This window comes from Anguilla rostrata, chromosome 10, assembly GCF_018555375.3.
Source record: "Anguilla rostrata isolate EN2019 chromosome 10, ASM1855537v3, whole genome shotgun sequence".
Classification (NCBI taxonomy): domain Eukaryota; kingdom Metazoa; phylum Chordata; class Actinopteri; order Anguilliformes; family Anguillidae; genus Anguilla; species Anguilla rostrata.
This window is the reverse complement of record NC_057942.1, coordinates 41,091,829-41,110,270: the sequence shown is the minus strand read 5'-3', so window position 1 is coordinate 41,110,270 and position 18,442 is coordinate 41,091,829. Positions and strand designations below refer to the sequence as shown.

Genomic DNA, 18,442 nt, shown 5'->3' with positions numbered 1-18,442 from the left:
TTACACTGGGGGGAAAAAGAAAGTAGGCTTTGTCTTGTGAAATGAAGTGTCTCATAGTAGTAATTATTTTCTTCCTGCTGCACCAACAGCTCAAACATAGAACAAAAAATTAAGAATAAAAACCCCCAAGAATTAAAAACTGTGCAATAAGAATGAAGACTTCTTTAGGCATCGTAGGAGAAGAGAGTGGCGCCGACACGACTGACAGAGCGCGTGCGCTTCAGAGGATGAGCGGGATTAACGCACATTTTAAAACGCGTCTCTCGCCCCTGTTGCTGATACGGGATTTAAATAATTTAAGTGGGACCTCGTGAACTGACCTGATTTGTTAGCTACTGGCACCAGATTGTAGTATTGCAATCCTCATTTTTAAATCAAAAACATGTTTTCTTTTAGCTAGAACAAATTATTTTAATTCCCATGATAAATTAAGCCCTGGTAATCTTGAGCACATTTTTGATACAGTTTCCCGCTATAAATACTCGGATTGGCTCACCTCTAATACCTTCTTTCGCTAAAATGCCGCATGGAGAAATCAAACATGTCATACTTACGTGTAATATTTGTCTTTTATCTACGTTTGTATGACAAGTATGAAAAGGGGAAGCAACTAGACTGTGCTGCTAATGTTTTTTTGTTTCGTTTTGTTGTTTTGGTAATGCTATCAAATTAACCTAGCGGGGTGAGTTGTGTTTATAATGGTCACAATGTCCTTAAGTTCCCACTGGGAAAAGTAATTCTATTCTATTCCACTTCAATACACAGCTTCAGATAAGTGTTCTTTAGATTCCATTCAATTAGGCTGCAAGAGTAGCTCCAATGGAACAAGCTATTTTTTCAAATATTAACATATTTTATAAAACAATACATCAGACCCTGTACTTGGGACATGACAGTTTACAGCTCCAGCTGTGTCATTAGCTGAACCCAAGCTGACCAAGACAGAATTGTTTTTTTTTTGTTGTTTTTTTTCCCGCCGGTGTGGGATGGGTTTAATTTGGGCCGGTATGCCGGGGTTACTGCCGCATAAACTCTCTATCAGCGACGTGCCAGGCACCCCTAGTCTCCCGGCTGTCAGTGAGAGATGCGCGCGCCTCGTGGTGCGGAAAATAGGGTTCGCGGGATCGCACATTAGAGGACTGCACGAGCTTCAGCTGCAGGTCTCCTTACATGTTGCAGGTGGCACCGCGGTAACGTGCGAGGCAAGGTGGTGGGGAAAAAAGAAGAAAATGTATTTTAAAATTAGATTAGGTTTACAAGGCGACATCATCCTCCGTAAAATGATTCTGTGTTCAAATCTTGCGATCTTGATGGCTAAGTCGATATGATTGATTTTGTTCACGAGTATTCCGGGCGAGTTTCACTCCGATATGGTTAAATGCTGTTCAGGACTTCAGGGTAGCTATTTAGTGGACTGACAAATCTTTCTGAATCGTGAAATGATTTAGCCTGAAATGAAACATCGGCAAATCCAGCCAAATCTACTTACAGCACAGGTCCCCAGATCCTATAGATTCGACATTTAATATCTCGTGTTCTAAGACCGTACATCAGCAGATGGAGAATATCCTCAGCTTCTCCTGAACTTTACCCTAGACCTGTCAGTTTACAAATAATGGGCATCGTTCACAGAATATTTCTTAAATTATTCTTACTTCTGGTCTTAGAAGTGTTCCTATGAAAAGCCAATATGGGATTCATGACACGTGCAGACCTTTGTTTTGTGTATATCCCAGGTGTATGAGATTATGACTGCTGACTGTAAATTTTATAATGCGCAATCCTGTTCATGTGATTTGCATAAAGAAACAGCCACGAACAAATACCGATACAGAAAAAATGATGAATGCCAAAATGTTCTTGGAAACGTTCTTACATGCAGTTTACGATCAAATGTGATCTTAACACGTTTCGTGAATGAGGCCCAGTGTCTCTCGTCATGTCAGACACGGGCTAAACAGGTTCACGGCTATGCTGGAGGCATGGGTGTTGTTGTGTTTCTAAACTTTACCACTGTTTTGGAACAAAAAGGACTTGCAAATACAGTCCCTACTTGCACATGTTTTTGTGTAAAATTATGCTTAATTTAAAATGAAGCATTTTGTTTTGGTGCAAAACGTAGTGTGCTATATATTCCATAAGGTGGCTCACACATGCAATGTTTTCGTACTTGTCAATCAGTTTTAACAGAAATGCTTCTCCATCAGCTTATGTGAACAAGAGCATTTGAAGAGCATGGTGAACTCCTCTTATTCTCTAGTTAATGACCATGAAGTAGCAACGCTATGGAAACATGGATCAGCACGGCCAAACATGCCTTTCAAGTTTGCACAAGAGCTGACATCAAATATGCATTGTTGTATAAATTGAACAAGCTTAAAAATTCTAAACCAGGCTGCTTTTGTTGAAAATATTTTACAGTCAGAAAAGTTTATTAGATTCTATATTCTGTTTGTTATATGTTGTTGTGTTCAACCTCTGACGCATAGTGTCACAGAGCTTGATCCTTAACAGGACAGACTTGTTTCACATGGCTGTCATCGGGTGCAGGGAGAGAGATTTTGAATGCTGTTTAAACTGGGGGCTGAATTGGTAACACAGTATATGTAGAGCTCATTCACTTGTGTTATAAAAAGTTCAGTATTTTAACACCCCAGACAAAATCCTCCAGAAAACTTTTAATAAGAGAGTTTTGGAAAGTAATCCTTATCAGCAATTCTCATATCAGATTAATCCACAGCGCCAAAGGTGCAGTACGTTACTAAATTCATTGCTTCATACCCAATTTACCCTATTTTTATATATTTATTTCTTTATTTGAATCAGTGTTTGCATTTGAATTTCGGGAAACTGGATGGGAGCAATCAAGGTGAAAGCATATTTAGCGTTGCTGTTGTATTTCAGATTAATTCACTGAAAGGCATGACCGTATGGGGATCGCTGTTCAGCAGATTGCCCGCTCTGATTTTTTGGTCCTGGACGGGAGCTGGACGGTAAACGGCATTAACGGTAATGCATATTTCTGGAGGGATTTCATCCAGCGCCCCATCTCAGATCCCAGCGCTGTGGCGTTGACACTCAGCGAAGTTGGCACCCGTGAAGAAACCTTCGTGCTGACGGCAGATTCTGAAAAACAGTCTGAAAGTAGATAGCTGCGAGCCGTGTGATTGGCTAAACCAAGTGTGGAATGAGATGTTGAGAGATTGCATTGCATTTGGTCTTTTGTGAATAGCTTTTTTTTTACTGGTACTGGTACTTTTGGAGCCCTCTTTTGGATAAGGGTTCCTGCCTTCTTAATACAGTGGTTATTTTTGGCTGGACCCCAACAGCGGGGCCAGCCCTACAAATGCGAATGTCTGTGACTTAGTGACTGAGTGATCTGACTGAGTGATGAAGTTACACCATTGGTCGGCCAAGTTATGCAGTTACACCATTGGTCGGCCGGATGAAGTGTGTTAGGTGCAGCCATATACTAGGTTTTGACCTGGTCTTGTTTTCTAGGTTTGCCATCAGTGCTGTTGGCTGACCTAAGTACTCATAACCAAACATTTTCATTTTTTGTTATTTTCAGGACAAAGTCAGTGCAGCCCTTCAGAATTGAGATTTAAGCTGTCTGTAAACTGTCGTGGTACCATAGAGTGTGACACTGCACAGGAAAGTGGTAGAGTGAAGTAGTAGAAAGTGTTTTTGGTATCAGGACAGATGGAATGCAATGAGAGTGGCAGACGATTGGGAATGACAATTCAGTAAATTCAATCTGTGGAGTGGGAGGCAAATAAAGTTTTCCTTTGAAGGGCCTCTGTTATTCTGGAAGGCTCTAGGAAAAGGGTATTTCTTCCCCCATGCATTAGTTTGTGGTTCTTGCTTTGTGCTTCGGGGAGCTGGGCAAACAGTGAGTTCTCATTATAACATTCTACTGCAGTGAATTTTCATGCTGCTCTACAAAATTGCCTGCATTAAAATTATTAAGCCATCTCTGAGGACACAGATAACCCCTGTGGTAGTTACGTGCCAAAATAGTAGTATTTTCTCCTATTACACCTCAGCAACCGAATGTAATCAACTGCTCTGTTTTTGTGCTCAATGTATGACATGACATCACTTCCTTGACCTCAGATTCTGAGGGAGTATTCACTAGAGAATTCACCCTTTTCTTGCAGATGTACTGGTTTTTATAACCGATGCTTGCATGAGCACAGTATGAATGGAAAAATTCTCTGCAGTCATATTGCACCTTTAAGAGAGATTACATTAAAAATGAAACCCTTTGTTGATACTTTGTCTTCTTGTATCTTCTCTGTAATATAAGCATAAGCTCTGTCTTCTTTGTAATATAAGCATGTTTGCTGGTCCTAAAAGAAAGTAGAAGTCATTAGAAAATGCTCAGGCCAGCACAGAATAGATTGTTAAATTTTGAAAGTGAACTTGACGCAGGCAGCTCCCCTGTCTGAATGTGCTCGGAAGTTTTGCTCTTCAGAATGCTTTCATTTTCAGGGAAACTTGTCTGTACCTGCCCCTGAAACTAAATGGCATTTCCTGCCTTTTTTTTAAAAGGATTTAGTTCAGATTAGCATGTGGATGTTGCTTTGCTGTACAATGTACACATTGCAAGAGAAAGGATTAGTATGTTCTCTTTCTACCTAATCAAGGACCATAAAATTCTTCATAAAAAGTTCTCATAAAAGTTCTGAATTTAATACCGACAGCTCATTTAAAATGGTCGGAGATACTAATGTGCTCATTTTGCCCGGAGCAGTTTGCAGCAGGGAAGGTAATATTGTGTTTAATGATAAATTGTGCCCATTACTATTGGACATATCTTGTCTGTTTCATCTGATTCATTATAGGTATTCAGGAATTTCCAGAAAATATCAAGAACTGCAAGGCCTTGGCTATTATCGAAGCAAGTGTAAATCCCATCTCCAAGTAAGTCGGCCATTACAAACTCAGTTTTAAGCACGCACACAGAGTAATGCTGTTAGACAGATTTTCAGAGCTGATGCTTAAGTCCGTGTCTATTTCCTTTTATTGTGTCTGCATCTTATATCTGAGTCAACCGCAATTTGCCACAGAAAACTGAACAATTGCCTGTTCATGTGTTCTCAGAGGTGTTTTGCATTGGAATTAGGCATGCAGTGGGGTTTTTACGCTGTTTTAGAATGCTTAACTGTGTTCTGGTATAAATAAGTGCGGTTGTGCACATGCTTGTTGTATGGTGCTTTGCTCTGATTGGCCGGTTGGTGATGCACATCCTGTCTACTCCAGGCTTCCGGATGGATTCACTCAGCTGATCAGCCTCACCCAGCTCTACCTGAACGACGCCTTCCTGGAGTTCCTGCCCGCCAGTTTTGGCAGGTGAGGTTGGGGATGGGGGGTTCTGCTAACCTGAGAAGGGGCAGGGGTGTATGTGCCCTCTTTGTGCTATCCAGCAGGAGCAGATGCTTTTGGGCTCTGTTGTCCATGGATTAAGAGTGGGAGATATCAGCTGTAGGCGCTGAATGGCTGTTTAGTCCTGGGCCTGACATTTTATAAAGATGCACCTGCTCTTTTTTTTTCTCTCTCTCTTAAAGCCCCTGGCAAGAAACCTGATCCTCAGCAATATTATATTCACACTTCCTGGCTGATTCAGCTGCACAGCCCCACTGTACTCCACTCCTTTTTCATTTTTGATTTTCACGTAGTTTATCGTTTTTTGATGTGTGAACAAGTGGAAAACACATTTCTCGCAGTGCTAATAATGCTATTGCTGGTGTCATTCATATTTCCAGATGGTCTTGGTCTCGTTTAATTCTTTTCTGTTTTTTTTTTTTTTTTAGTTTAATGGATTTATATTTATCTAATATTTCTCTGTCATAATAAATTCTCTGCACGGCAGGTTAACCAAGCTGCAGATTCTGGAGCTGAGGGAGAACCAGCTGAAAGCGTTGCCAAAGTAAGTCGACAACAACTTCAGCGGTCGTTACGACTCTGCTACTTGTTCTCGGATAAAAAAGATTTTCGACGTGACTTCCAAGCCGGCGAACGGTTGACCCCCTAAAGAAAACTGGTAAAGCCGGTCGTGAATCGAACGGCCCCGCGCCGGTGGGGGGGGGGGGTTCCGTGCCAAGGAATCGAATTCCGCAGGGTTACGTAATGGTTTCCCAGGCTGCGTGCCGCGACAGGCCGCGCAAATCCGCCGTTTAGGCACGCAGTGGCGGTTATTTCACCGCTGCCGAGGTTTTCGCTCGGCTCGCTGAGCGAGGGAGCCGAAGGATTGTGAAGGGTCTGAAAGCGCTTCGGGGTGCTGTTGCGAAACTACCCTGAAGACCGGGGACAGGCAGTGGGCGCAGTTAAGCTCAGTGCACTTTCGGCTCCCCCCGTTTGCTCCATCAGCAGAAAATGGTGAGGAATCGGATCTCGGGTCTGTTTGGTTTGAACACGGGAGGTAACGCTCAATGTGAAAGAAGTGTGTTCCAGCATGTATGCAATGCTGAGGAAGCGTGTGAAAAAATTCAGCAGCTACATGTGCCCACGCATAAGCACACACAGAGACACACGCGTGCATAACCACACATACCTGAAGCAAATCTTTGCAGTGTGTATTTATTTTAGTTTATTTGACGTGTTGAGAATTGCTGTTGACTCATCAGAAGAGAGTCAGTAAGCACATGGTCAGTATTATTTATGATCTGGTGAATTTTGTAAGAAAAAAAGGCATTGCAGTATTTAGAAAATGTATCATGAATCACTCATTTATGAGATCCTTTGAATGTGGTAATTTCACACAACTTGTTTTCCCATTTATCCTAATTCAGTTTCATGTTATTCAATTTAGCTGAAGACAGATTTTAAGGGTTTATGTGCGTATGGCATGTAATTGACTTTAGGATTCATTTTTGGATACGGTCAGGCAGAACATACTGATCAGCAGCTTGGTTTTAGTGTGGATACCTCTGGCGTTTCTGCTCTGGGTGGTGATCAGGTGCTTCTGCTAGGTCCAGATTCAGCCTCAGACTCACCCCAGACACTCCTGCCCTCTGCTTTGTCTCTGCAGGAGCATGCACAAACTGACCCAGCTGGAGAGGCTGGACCTGGGCAGCAACGAGATCTCAGAGATGGTGAGTGTCACTCTGTCACCTTGGCGACGAAGCACTCAGGGGTTCATAACAATCCTGTTCTTCACAACGGTTGGCCAAACCAATTAAAATACAGACACACAGGGGGGTTGTAACAATTTTTAATTTTGCGATACTGGTACATATTTTATGATCTTTTTACGCTAGCAAGTGCTTGCTGATTTTCTTTAATAATAAACCCCCTGGTTCTCGACCAAACACCAGTGGGCACTTTAAACTGCTTCTTCCACGGCTGTTGGCCAGGCCCCATAAAAGCCCCGGAAGGGTCCTGAAGGCCCTTTCAGTTCGAGCTCTCTCTCAGCCGCGGCGCGCGTAGCCAAAGCGCGCGATGGTATTTTCGGAAATAATTTTGATCTTTTTTTTTCTTTCTCCTTTCTAGCCAGAAGTTGTGCCGCAGCTGTCCGGACTGAAAGAGCTCTGGGTGGATGGGAACCGGCTGACATCTCTGCCGGGGGTATGTGCTACAGTATACGCGTCTGATTGGAGCTAACAGGGTGCTTGCGTGAGTGTGTCTTTCAGCCAAGTGCTGTAGTTTTGAGCTGAATTGATTTTTTTTTTTGGGTAAACAGCGTGGTACCGGGTTCATGCAAGTCTGCTCTTTATTGAGAAGCTGGGTACTGTAGCTACTAATGCTGGCTGTGCCCGATGCACTGTGGGACAAGATTTGCCTGTCCTGACCACTACCAGAAAAACGGTGGGGGAGAGGGGGTGGATTGTTCAAAGCAAGCTGCATCGCCGTGTTGCACACACAGGCGATTCTCTTCTCTCTCTCACTAGGCACGTGCGTGATGCTCAGGAGCTGAACGTTTTTTACGCGATCATTTCTCCTCTGCCAGCCAAGGGGCCTCCGCTGACCTTCGTTGTCGCGATCAGTCCCTCTGCATTTATTAGCATGTGGTTAAGCTCCTTTACGTCGGGGGCCCCAGAGAGAGCCTCCTGTGGAATTCCGCTAAATCAATGAGAGCGCTCATGTGTCACACGAACGCAGGGACCAATTGGATCGGGGCTTTCGGGCCCGTTTAAATCGGGTCCGGGTCCACGGGCCACCAGGGCCCCAGAGCTTACGGTGCACCGTTAAATCCTGGCAACGTCTCTCCCGTCGAGCCTAATTAATTAATTTCACGCAGTAATTAAAGCAGATGACATTGGCGTATCCGCAGAGAGGAGGTAATGTCTAATTCAGTCCCAGCTGGTTGTCCCATTTTCACATACGATGTTATTTATCTATTTATTTATTTATTTATCCATCCATGGGAGAGCATGTGGGTTTTGTATTGTAGTTTATGGCGAGAAAGGCTTACAAGTGATTCTGATTATGTTTACATTTGATTTTGGTGTTTAAAAAAAAATGTATTTACATATTTAATTACATTGCTTTTGTTTGTCTTAAAATGAAAGCATTAGCCTGAATTTGACCAGCAGAAACCTGTGTTCTCCTCCTCTGTGTCGTTAGACGATTGGAGCCCTGAAGCAGCTGACCTACCTGGACGTGTCCAAGAACAACATCGAGAAGGTGGACGAGCAGATCTCTGGCTGTGAGAATCTGCAGGACCTCCTCCTGTCCAGCAACGCCCTGGCCCAGCTGCCCGGGTCTATAGGTGAGTGCCCCTGTTTAACCGCACTGCAACCGGGGGCCTCTGAAGCGCTCTGTATGGAGAAGTGACTGGGTTGTGCTAGCTTTCAATGTGGAACTGTGCTATATGCTATATGCTATATGCTATGCTACGCTATGTGTTGAGCTGTGTGTGCTACACAGTATATGTTTTGCTGGTACCTTATGCTCTATGTAGTGCTGTGTGCTGCTGTGTGTGCTCTATCTGCTCAATGTGCTGCTATGTGTTGTGTGATTCTGTGTGCTTTCTGGGGACTTGATGCTTATTGGTTGCTGTGTATGTGCCATTCTGTCATGCTTTTCCATTCCCGATGAAAATGAGCCCCAATGGCAACTTCGGGCACATTTTACATTATGTGTATTAATGTGCCTTGTCCCTTGTCTTAAGTAAATAAACTTGAAACTCAAAACTGTGACTGCTATGATTGTACAACTGTGTCTAGTTCCAATCCAGTGGAGGAAAAGGACTGTGTCTTCGCACTGCTCGAATTCTCCCAGTGATTTATTTAAAAACAAATTGTCAAACCTACACAGTCTTCTTATGGTCACTGCAGTCTAGGTGGATATGACACCGTTTGACACAGGACAGTAGCAATGCATGCAGAAATAATATATTATGCTGGGAAACTTAAGAATAATATGTACAAAACAACAATTAGGAAGCCATAGCAGTATCAGGACAATGACATGTTCTTGAAATCCATGCGTAAAGTAAATATCAATGACAGGTACAAATGAGGGTATTATTCCAGTGATCATGTGTTTGTGATGAATGGCGCCTACAAAAACAGCAGAGCATGATAGTACCACGCAATCAGTCAAACTTGTCGCCCATCCATCCACACGCTTCCACAAATCTACTCTCCTCTATCAGTACACTAACAAACGATGGCGGCACAGTGAATGGCTAAGGTATGACTCATCCTCTCCCACACCGGTCCGCGAGGTGAACGGCATCATGGGATCAAAACCAGATTCCAGCGTGCCTGCGGTGTCAGCTCTTAGTTCTGTGGTAGGCCTCAAAGATGCTCTTCAAACTGCCTGGGGCTTGGGGCAGTATGCGGCTCAGGTTGTTATACAGTCATAGCCCTCTGATTTATCAACTAAGATAACCGAATTGAAAAGGAAAGCAGAATCTTGTGGATTTTGTAGCCAACACCTCTGTTAAACATTCATGTCACTTCATGGTTTTGCTTTTGTTGGTCAAATCTTTGCTACCATCTTAATGACAGTTCCAGTATCCAGTGACCAAATATACACTTTCCTTCTCTTATCAGAGTGAACAGCATAAAAATGTATATTTTGTCCATGAATATAATGCAGTAACAAAACAGTGTCGGAACCAGGTCACGAAACCCCAAGAACCTAGATGTGTGAAAGGTTTTTCTGCTGTTTTGTGCATGGTGTGACAGCACTGACTGACAAGTGAAAGGCTATTATCTGCCATGTTTTGATAGCACAAGGAAAAATGAAATTCAAAAACCATTTACCGTGAAATGCCATGCGAAAGGGAGGGAGGCTGTTAGTTTTCTGCAAAGTTTTCTTTCTTTTTCAGAAAGTTGGCACTGCTATGTGCTGTCAGTGTAAATGAGAAAATATACAGTTTCAGTCTGCAATGGAATTATGTTTTTTTTTGTATCTGGCAAAAAAAAAAAACAAACAAAAAAAAAAAAACGATGACGCACCTGAATTTTTCAGTCTGTTGGAGAAAAGCAAACCCGATCAATAGCAGTTAGTGTCCGGCCTGCGGCTCCTCCATTGATTAATTAATCTTCCTGCTCCACAGGCTCCCTGAAGAAACTGACCGCGCTGAAAGTGGACGAGAACCAGCTCTTGCACCTGCCGGACTCGATAGGCGGGTGAGTACCGCACCGCCTGACTCCCGCTCGACCTCCGGTCCAGGTGTGCCGCCCAATCCGCTGTCGCTGAAGTGGGCCAGAGTAGGCCGGTAATTGTGCTGAGTGGCGTTTGTGTTCATGCTGTAGGTTTATCTAGCACTGGGTCCCTTGGTCAGACAGGACCACAGATTATTAGCGCTGGTCTGGCGCTAATGGAACACACGGGCCATAGGATGCTTCAGATTTACACGTTTTCTCTAGCGATCCGTTAAAGCGATTGGCTAGAAATAGACTAATTGTCCCACATGTTTCGCTTGCGTTTTCTAAACCAGGATTATGAAAAGTGGATGTGCACAGATTATTAAAAAAATGTAGCAAAGAAGTCACTTTAATCCTTTTTGCGGATTGTCAGCCAGACCAATTATAAGCCTGCTTAAGCTTTGATTTTACGTTTCCTTGTGATTAAGATCTGAAAGGAGTACTTCTCCTCCACATCTGTTAATCCAATCAAAGTATTTGTGGAGCGTTATTAATTTCTCACATTAAGCATCTGGGGATTTCAGGTGCGGGGGAAACACTGTGGTCATTTTCTCAAGAAGAGATGTACTGGAACTCAGATTTTCTAGCGTGGCTCGACGTGCATTCGTCAGCGCTGAGGAGGAGAAGGTGGCCCATGTGCTGTAAATTAAAAACACACAGCCAGCAGTGGGGTTTCTGTGGGATGTCTGGCGGCTATTCTTAGTGCTCAGGAAGCAGACTCCCTGCGAGTGCGCAGAGGTCAACAGGAAGTGCTGAGATGTGTTGAGCATGACTCACTGCCACCACCCTCAACTTCCCGCACATTGGCATGGAGTCGGCGTGCCAATCAAGTTGGGGCCACAGAGAGGTGTGCCCCCCCCCGCCCCCCTGGTCCTTTTTTACGACACTATTGTGTAACTGCGTAGTCTAATTTACGACACGCCCCAGTTCCCCAGCCTCTTAACACCAAACTGGCCGTTGTTGCTCTGCAGGAGAAAAGGATTATCGGCATACGTTTGCTTTTATTAAGTCTTTTTCCTAATTGGTATGATGAACTGATTTGACCTGTTTCGACTTTCACTGAGGTGAAGGTTTTGGTTAATTGCTCGAAACTTTGGGTACATACCTTTATGTATTTTACATTATTAAAGTAATACATTTTCATGCCAGCTCCCCTACTGTTGGAACAGCAGATTTTTACATTTGGTAATTTTAACACTGTTTTAATATTCATTTGTATGCCTTGGAACATCACCATAGGAAATATCCATCATGTGTCAGTATGGAAATTGTATTACTTTCTTGCTGTTGAACTAATAGTGTAACAAAAACAGCATTTGACTAATCCTTGGCAGGTTGGAATGTAATCCCCTTTGGGTTGTGCTTTCATTCAAATTCCTGCCGGTGTATTTTAATAAAATGACCTTTGAACATTTTTCTTTCTGAAGATAAGGAGCTTCCCTCAAATTAAGCTGCTGTGTACAAACTCCATAAACCTCATTTCAAACACGGCATTTTATCAGAACTTCGCCTTTAAAAACGGAAAGAAGTCCTTTTTCCTCGCTGAGTTCTCAGACAGTTGCTATTTAACACACGCTAAGCCTTCTCCTTTGAGAAAGATTCTGAACACATAGCCATGTGAATTAACTGACTGACTTTGATGCCTTGTAAAAAAAAAAAAGAAATAAAAATAAAAAAGAAGCAAATCCCTGCGAAGGACTTACTCTGATAGTGATCTGTTGAGCTCTGGCCTTTCCCCCCTTGCATTCTCTCAATCTCGAGGCTCTTAACACATTTTAAAATAATAAATATCAAATCGAAAGAGATAGCTGCTGTGAAAATGGACTCAGTTCTTTAGTGTCTGTCGTTGTCACGACGGACGCTAGCTCTCTTGGAGCTTGCGGAGGTTCTGACCCGGTTCTCCTCCTACCCTCTAGGCTCACGGCTCTGGAGGAGCTGGACTGCAGCTTCAACGAGATGGAGGCGCTGCCCTCCTCCGTGGGGCAGTGTGCAAACCTGCGAACCTTCGCCGCGGACCACAACTTCCTCACCCAGCTGCCCCCTGAGGTGAGCTCCAGGGTCCTGAGCGCGTCATCGCGAGATAGCGGGCCTCATGCGCGGCCAAACCTGCCCGTTAAAAACTCGTGTGGTTTACAGCCTTCGGAAGGATTCCCCAGCGCAAACCAGATCTGCACCTTTCAGCTCCTGTCTGACATACACTACATTTCCGAAAGTACGCAGACACCCCTCCAAATTGGTGGTGTTGGCTGTTTCAGCCATGCCCACTGCTAAAAGGTGCATAAAATGCATCGAGCATACAGCCATGCAATCACCGTTGACAAACATTGGTGACTGTAAGTGCTGTTAGTGTGAAGTAGAAACATGTAGGAGCAACAACAGCTCAGCCGTGAAGCGGTAGGCCACAGAAGCTCACAGAACTCGCCTGCCGAGTGCTGAAGCGTGTAGCACATAAAAATCTGTCCTCACTACCGAGTTCCAAACTGCCTCTGGAAACAACGTTGGCACAAGATCTGTTCGTCAAGAGCTTCATGAAATGGGATTCCATGGGCAAGCAGCTGCAACACAAGCTTAAGGTCACCATGCACAATGCCAAGTGTAGGCTGGAGTGGTGCAAAGTGCACCGCTGTTGGACTGTAGAGCAGTGGAAACACGTTCTTTGGAGTGATGAGTCACGCTTTGCTATCTGGCAGTCTGACGGATAAACCTGGGCTTGGCGGAATGCATACTGCCAACTGTAAAGTTTGCTGGAGGAGGAATAATGGACTGGGGCTGTTTTTTTATGGTTTGGGCTTGGCCCCTTAGTTTCAGTGAATGGAAATCTTAATTCTACAGCATACAATCAAATTCTAGAGAAGTGTGCGCTTCCAACTTCGTGGAAAAGGTTTGGGTAAGGCCCTTTCCTGTTTCAGCATGACAGTGCCCGTACACAGAGCAAGGTTAATACAGAAATGGTTTGCTGAGTTTGGTGGGGAAGAACGTGACTGACCTCTACCCCTCTACTGGAAAGCCTTCCCAGATGAGTAGAAGCTACTACAGCAGCAAAATGTTAATGCCCATTGTTTTGGAATGAGATGTTCAGCAAGTCCATATGTTCAGGTGTCCCCATACTTTTGGAGCGCATTTAATTTCTCTACTTAATACTCTGATGCCAGTTTCGTTTTGGTGGAGTGTTGTATTTTGCTTATTTAAAAAAAAATCATTGCTTACTTGGTCATTCAACCAATTTCCAGGCATATTTTGAGCGCATGCCCCTCTACAAGCAGTATGATTCTGTTCTGCTCAATTCCAGCAGTCCTTTAAGATCTCTCATCTCATCTCATCTTGTGGCCTCTAGTAATGGCCAGAAAAGGTAATAATATGGCTGTAGTGCTGTGACCAACTGCGATTGGCTGTCCCCACAGGGCAGCACGTGATTGGTCATGTTTTAGCTCAGGGAGAGAGGCTTTTTTCAGCAGGGAACACTCTGTGCCATCAGGCAAAAACTACTGCAGAAACAGCCAGCCGTTTGTGATCTGTCTGTACTGCGTGGCGTAAGTTGCGTAGCCCTCCATCATGAAAACCACTCTACTCCATTAGGGGAACTGACAAGTGAAAAGGAACATCGATTGCCACAAACACGTATTGATGGATGTGCACGCTGGTGTCTAGTGTGGGCTCAAATCGACAGAGGATCTTCAGGGAAAAAGAGAGATGTTTTAGGAGTCTTCACCAATGCATTTAACATGAATAGTAGCAGATCCGTATGGTAATACATGTGTGTTGAATGTCTTCTCATGCAGATTGGGAAGTGGAAGACAGTGACCATACTGTTTCTGCACTCTAACAAGCTGGAGACCCTGCCAGAGGAGATGGGAGACATGGACAAACTCAAAGTCATCAACCTCAGTGACAACAAGTACGTCCCCAACTCCCATTCTCCTGACTCAGATGCTTTACTCTTGCATTTTTAGTTGGTTACCTGACATATGCCAAGCAATTAAAATATAGCTCTGAATTTTTATGAGCGAAAAATAAAAGTTTTCATTTGGAGAAATTTGCACACCATGTGAATATTTCCTAATTTAGAACAGCACCTTGGGGAATGGCCATACATGCATAGTTGTTTAGTCAGTGGCACAACAAAAATATAAAAAAGGAAACATTTGGCTAATCCTCGGCAGGTTGAAAAGTATAATCCTCTTAGCGCTGTGCTTTCATTCAGATTCCAGCAGGTGTGCTGTATAATATGGACTGTTCAGCCAGCTGATCGTTTGTGTGTGTGCGTGTTTCAGTCTGCTGTTGAGTTTGTGGTAATGTGCTCTTCCATTGCTGTGTGTGTGTATGTCAGTGTGCTGGTGCGTTTGTGTTAATGTGCTCTTCCATTGCTGTGTGTGTGTGTTTCAGTCTGCTGTTGAGTTTTTGGTAATGTGTCCTTCCGTTGCTGTGTGTGTGTTTGTGTGTCAGTGTGCTGTTGAGTTTGTGTTAATGTGCTCTTCCGTTGCTGTGTGTGTGTGTCAGTGTGCTGTTGAGTTTGTGGTAATGTGTCCTTCCGTTGCTGTGTGTGTGTGTGTGTGTGTCAGTGTGCTGTTGAGTTTGTGGTAATGTGTCCTGCCGTTGCTGTGTGTGTGTGTGTGTGTGTCAGTGTGCTGTTGAGTTTGTGGTAATGTGTCCTGCCGTTGCTGTGTGTGTGTGTGTCAGTGTGCTGTTGAGTTTGTGGTAATGTGTCCTTCCGTTGCTGTGTGTGTGTGTCAGTGTGCTGGTGTGTTTGTGTTAATGTGCTCTTCCGTTGCTGTGTGTGTGTGTGTGTGTGTGTCAGTGTGCTGGTGCGTTTGTGTTAATGTGCTCTTCCGTTGCTGTGTGTGTGTGTGTGTGTGTGTCAGTGTGCTGTTGAGTTTGTAGTAATGTGTCCTTCCGTTGCTGTGTGTGTGTGTGTGTGTGTCAGTGTGCTGTTGAGTTTGTGGTAATGTGTCCTTCCGTTGCCCTCCGAAGGTTGAAGAACTTGCCCTTCAGCTTCTCCAAGCTGAGCCGGCTGACTGCCATGTGGCTGTCCGAAAACCAGGTGGGGACTCAGAGTCACAGAGTCATCGTGCGAAGACCTCATTTTGTCTTTTGTTATTCATAAAAATATGTCTTAAGGTGCACTCACTTGGTATCTGTCCTCTACCAAGACGTTTCCATATTTAGGAGCAGTTTGGATTGAGTAGTTTTTTTGAGTTTCTCATTGGCACTGTAACACTCGATTCAGGATAAATGGTTTTAATTTCGCACAACAAGTGCTCTAGAGGTAAAGCATTCTAGCATTGAATCATTTTTCAGTAGTAGAAACGGTCTCTCATTTCTGCAAAATAAATTGCTGAATAGCAGAATAATTGCTTATTGGGGTGATTTAAGTCAGTGGTGCCAGGATCAATGAAAAAGTAAGAGGAACCTTATTGATTTTTAATTTTTGTTGAAAAATGTGTCAAAACAGAGAATATTTCTTGGGCTTTTTATACCACAGATTATCACAAAATGACCATGGAGTGTTCGATTTTCTAAGGCTCTTAATTTATGGTGATATGACATTTCTAACAGTGTGATGTATTCTGAGCATGAAATCAGTGATAATTTACCATAATGATGTTCAAACTCAGTGACATCATTTCCTGTTTCTTGCAGTCCAAGCCACTCATTCCCCTGCAGAAGGAGGAGGATGAGGAGACCCATAAGACTGTGCTCACAAACTACATGTTCCCACAGCAACCGAGGACAGAGGACTGTGAGTGGCCAGGCAAAATCAGACTTCCTGTATCACTTAAGGGTCTCAGCACTCACTGCTTATGACCTTCGATATGAACTTATTGTACGTCACTTTGGATAAAAGCGTCTGCCAAATAACTGTAATGTAATGTAATGGCCAAATCATAAGTGGAAAAAGACAAATAATAATTTAAAAAGTATTCTCTGTAACTTAGGGAATAACTTAATAAGGGGGGTAAGAAAAAAATTCATCCTTTAAAGCGAATGAGAACGCACAGCCTTGCGCTTGCCTTTCCCTGCCAGTCATAACCTGCAGAGACGCTTGTTATTTTTGAGCACCTACATAATTTATTCTGTCTTGGAACATATTTTGAGAAACCTCACATCCAGTCGAACAAGGCCCAGATAACGACACCTTTTTTGTGTCCCTGTCAAAGTCATGCCCGAATGAAAACCGGCTAGACCGTTGGTTAGATATCCGTTAGATGTTTTTCCCTTTCGGAATCTCATTGCGGTTTTCAGAGTGATTGAACTGGCCCTCTGTGGAATGCGAAATATGTCTAATTGCATTAAGCACACGCTATCTGCAGTCATGTGGGCTGTTATTCTTGCAGTCATTCACAGCGCTGAATTTTCAGGAAGTGTTACTAATGAGTGTCGAGAGGTTTTACAGCTGCGAGCTCTTGAATGAGAACGATCCGTAGTTCTGGACACCTGGCTTCAGCACTTTGGCTGTTAGACTGTACAAAATAACACATTGGGCTGTTTGTGCAAACTGACCACCATTTGAGATGCTAGATTACTGCAGCGAGAGCATTCATTTAGTATTTAATTACATCTGTGACTAGATCAAAATCATAGGCAATCAAAATTCTCCAGTCTTTGCATTCCAAACTCTATGCATGCTTGGGTCCCCTTAATCATCTGAACTAAAAGCACTGTATTTTTTGCGCTATACTGTATGTATGGATGGCTGAAAAAAGCAGTATTTTAACCCTTCAAGGCATCACATATATGTGATTAGAATGTTGAATGCTGAACATTCTAATGCAGATGTCACAATCACTGCTGGTAACTGAAAGCAACGGAGTTCTAGAACACTGACTTAGAATTTTGAAAAAAACAAGAAACAAACCATTCATAAAACCTACGCTAAAAAAGGGTTAATGAACTGCTGCTCTGCACTGATGTAATACGCTTGCCTTCTATTTAAGTGCCATTGTTTCCGCACTTTTCTTCCTGTCCCCAGACATCCACGTCTCTGACAATGAGAGCTTCAACCCCTCCCTGTGGGAGGAGACGCGCAAGCAGAAGGCGCAAGTGGCCTTCGAGTGCGACGAGGACAAGGATGAGCGGGAGGCCCCTCCGCGGGTCAGTACCGAAAAAAAGCTCCTTTCCTCGGGGTGTGGCGCTCCCGCGTACCCCTCGAACCCACCTCGCGCCTCTCCAGGAAGTGTTGACCGCTGAGCCCGATCTGATTGGCTGCAGTTGCGTGCTCCCGGGAAACCAGTGCATATTTGCCTATAATAATGCCGCTGTCACTGTTCTCAGAAGCCACAGGCCGTCTCTCTTTGGAAGTGTCAGAAAAGGCGATTGTTCTTCTTGCCTGTGATGCGTTGCCGTGACGTCCACGCCGCGCGCCAAAAGAGTGTCTGCCGTCATGGTTACGCGTCTCTGCGTTGTTGCAGGAGGGCAATCTGAAGCGCTACCCGACCCCGTACCCCGAGGAGCTGAAGAACATGGTGAAGACGGCCCAGAGCATCGCCCACAGGCGCAAGGAGGAGGGCTCGGGGGATGAGGCGGACAGAGAGGCCAAACTGCCGGAAGTGGGTCTGCAGGACGTAGGAGTGAAGGTGTGCGGCGCCGCGTTGCCTGCCTGTGCTAGTCTCTGATTCCAGGGCCAAGGCAGGGCATTTCAGCTTTGAGATGGGCTTCACTTATCTGTGAAGGAAGGCACATTCCAATAACATGACATTAGTGGGAAGCCTTTTTATCCGTGATTCGTATTTCCTCCAGGAATGCAGAGGGAATTTTTTCTCTCTTTTGAAGAGTACTTCAGTTAAAAAAGAAAAAAAAAGAAAAACTGTTTTGGGTGTAAACGTGCTTACAGGGACTTGACT

The 18,442-nt window shown here is 44.0% G+C and overlaps 1 protein-coding gene across 3 annotated transcripts in view; it reads left to right on the top strand.

Moving 5' to 3' along the window:
* Positions 1-18,442, top strand: part of LOC135233539 (erbin-like) — a 59,705-nt gene that overhangs the window by 29,790 nt on the left and 11,473 nt on the right. For all 3 annotated transcript variants that reach the window (XM_064297189.1, XM_064297190.1, XM_064297188.1), the window contains exons 4-16: positions 4,848-4,926; positions 5,266-5,355; positions 5,876-5,932; positions 7,034-7,097; positions 7,495-7,569; positions 8,569-8,713; positions 10,514-10,586; positions 12,521-12,650; positions 14,384-14,499; positions 15,573-15,642; positions 16,242-16,341; positions 17,572-17,693; positions 18,011-18,175. In XM_064297189.1, coding sequence (XP_064153259.1) covers positions 4,848-4,926; positions 5,266-5,355; positions 5,876-5,932; positions 7,034-7,097; positions 7,495-7,569; positions 8,569-8,713; positions 10,514-10,586; positions 12,521-12,650; positions 14,384-14,499; positions 15,573-15,642; positions 16,242-16,341; positions 17,572-17,693; positions 18,011-18,175 — 1,286 coding nt within the window. The remainder of the gene's footprint in view (positions 1-4,847; positions 4,927-5,265; positions 5,356-5,875; positions 5,933-7,033; positions 7,098-7,494; positions 7,570-8,568; positions 8,714-10,513; positions 10,587-12,520; positions 12,651-14,383; positions 14,500-15,572; positions 15,643-16,241; positions 16,342-17,571; positions 17,694-18,010; positions 18,176-18,442) is intronic.